The following is a 2,114-nucleotide window of genomic DNA, read 5'->3' as shown; positions in this document are numbered from 1 at the left end:
ACAATCCTATCATATTTGCGCATCGTAAAAAAGGAAGGAAAAAAAAATAAGAAGGAATCATACATGTATATATAAAGAACAAATCATATAAATTATCGAATACAAGCACAAAAACAAGAATAGCCACGTGGTGTCAACACAGATAGATATAAAAATAATCATATAATCCCCTTCTTTATAAGTACAAAGAAATATAGTTCTTAGGAATCTACTTTTATTCTCAAACAAAACAAAAAGCAAAGAACAGAATGATGTTCGCTCTCAAACTTTCCATATTCAGCATCATATTATACTCGTGGCAATATCCCCAACACGTACGACACAATAATTAACGCTTGCGTAGAATGGGCATTTACATCTATGATTATGACGTTATTCGTGGTCCTAACAATTGAAAAAACTTGTGCGTACTTGTCTTTTATCTGAATAATTGTGCATTGTATAACGCCCTCAAATATATCCTTCCCCCGTTTTTTCCCATATGTTAGGCGAATGAACTTGTCACATCATGGAATCATAGGCCCGAGCAGCTTGACACTCTCGGTGTCAGGATCAGTAGATTGCTCACGGTCGAATTGGATATGCAAGCACCACAACCAAATAATACATTACTCCTCAGTCCTGGTAAGGGTCCAGATAAAAAAGTCGCATCGGGACAAAAGCCAGGAAAGTCTGGTAAACCAACAACGAATGTTGCATCAGAAGGATCGTTACCGCAGTCACCACAGCATAATGTACAAAGTGAAAAGAAAGAAAAGAAACCGAAAGGGAATGCGGTGAAGAGTGCAACGGATAAGCAAACACCAGAGCAAAATAAAGCACCCGCGACTCCTAGTGCAGGCCCCGTGCAAACAACTGCGCCTGGCACAGATTCCGCAAAACCGAAACCCAAAGATGGATCAAACGGGTTACAAGTGGCCTCACAAAATAAAGCACACATTAAAGAAACGAGCGAGCAAACTAGGGGACTTTGTAGTACACTAGCGCGAACTATATCTAGGAATAAATGGTGGATCCCCGCTACATTGGCCGTCTTTGGTGTATATATAACAATGATGGTTGTAACAATCAGTTCTGGTAAACTATCGGAAGCTCTTTCATCCGTTGGTGCAGTTTCAGGGAGCATAATTCTTATATTGCTGTCTGCGTTAATCTGGTACTACTACCGAAGGGGAAAAGCAAAAGTGCCAAAAAAAGCTCTAAAGGACAAAATTACATCAGAGGGAGAGCAGAAGCGTGCAGTACCCAAGACAGCCAATGTATCCAATAAACCGGAAGTAGCTGAGAAGACGGAAGCACCTAAGACACCGGAAGCACCTGAGAAGAAGGAAGCAGCCGAGAAGCAGGAAGCGTCTAAGAAGGCAGGAGAGTCCGAAAAACCGTAGGCAGCTAATAAAACGACGGTCTCCGCCGAATCGGAAATACCGTCATTATTCTACTTTTGGTAAACAACGTCAATGTTATGGTATGTTCCTACACATGTATGAGACCGACCTTCCTTGTATGACCTGCTGTACTATTTCCATGCTAGAGTTTATTCACAGTTTTGTAGCATTTACTTTTATTGTTCCGCTTTGTACATTATAATTTTGCTTGTACACTTTTCCGAATATACATAGTTTGCATGCATATGTTGTACTGTTGGATAATATAATGAGTTGTTCATGCGTGCTACAAGGCAGGAAACAAGCTTTAGAGAGAAAATAAATAGTATGTCCCTACTTCATTTTATATGTATATAATGCATACGTGTTTTGTGTCCCATATGTAATATATAATGGTTACCATAAGCGCAATATGTATTGTAAGTACTTTCATAATATATAAAATGTTTTTTAATTTTTCTGCTAACTCAAACAATTTGTGATGAACGTCAGAAATGTCTTCAAAGTTTTAATTATATCCACGACAACACTATCGTTCGTTGCGACAGCATCCATTGTGGCAACATTATCGTCCTGTATGACATTACGTACTATGACAGCGTTTGTCATGGGAGCAACGTATATACCCTGCATCTTTTTCGTCCGGCTCTCAAATGTTCTGTAAACAAACTATGCACATATAATCCCCGTATATCCACAAATTCCATACACTATACACTCGTCTACACT

General features: G+C 39.2%; 1 protein-coding gene across 1 annotated transcript; it reads left to right on the top strand.

Annotated features, from left to right (window-relative positions):
* Window positions 1-344: 344 nt before the first annotated feature.
* On the top strand, window positions 345-1,385 carry AK88_04722 (uncharacterized protein; the record flags this gene model as incomplete). The annotated part of the gene is made up of 2 exons (XM_012482330.1): window positions 345-371; window positions 489-1,385. The coding sequence occupies 2 exons, from the start codon at window positions 345-347 to the stop codon at window positions 1,383-1,385; spliced, it is 924 nt and encodes a 307-aa protein (XP_012337753.1).
* Between the last annotated feature and the right edge of the window lie 729 nt (window positions 1,386-2,114).

Source organism: Plasmodium fragile, assembly GCF_000956335.1.
Source record: "Plasmodium fragile strain nilgiri unplaced genomic scaffold supercont1.73, whole genome shotgun sequence".
NCBI lineage: Eukaryota > Apicomplexa > Aconoidasida > Haemosporida > Plasmodiidae > Plasmodium > Plasmodium fragile.
The sequence above is the reverse complement of the archived record's forward strand: the minus strand, read 5'-3'. Positions and strand labels throughout refer to the sequence as shown.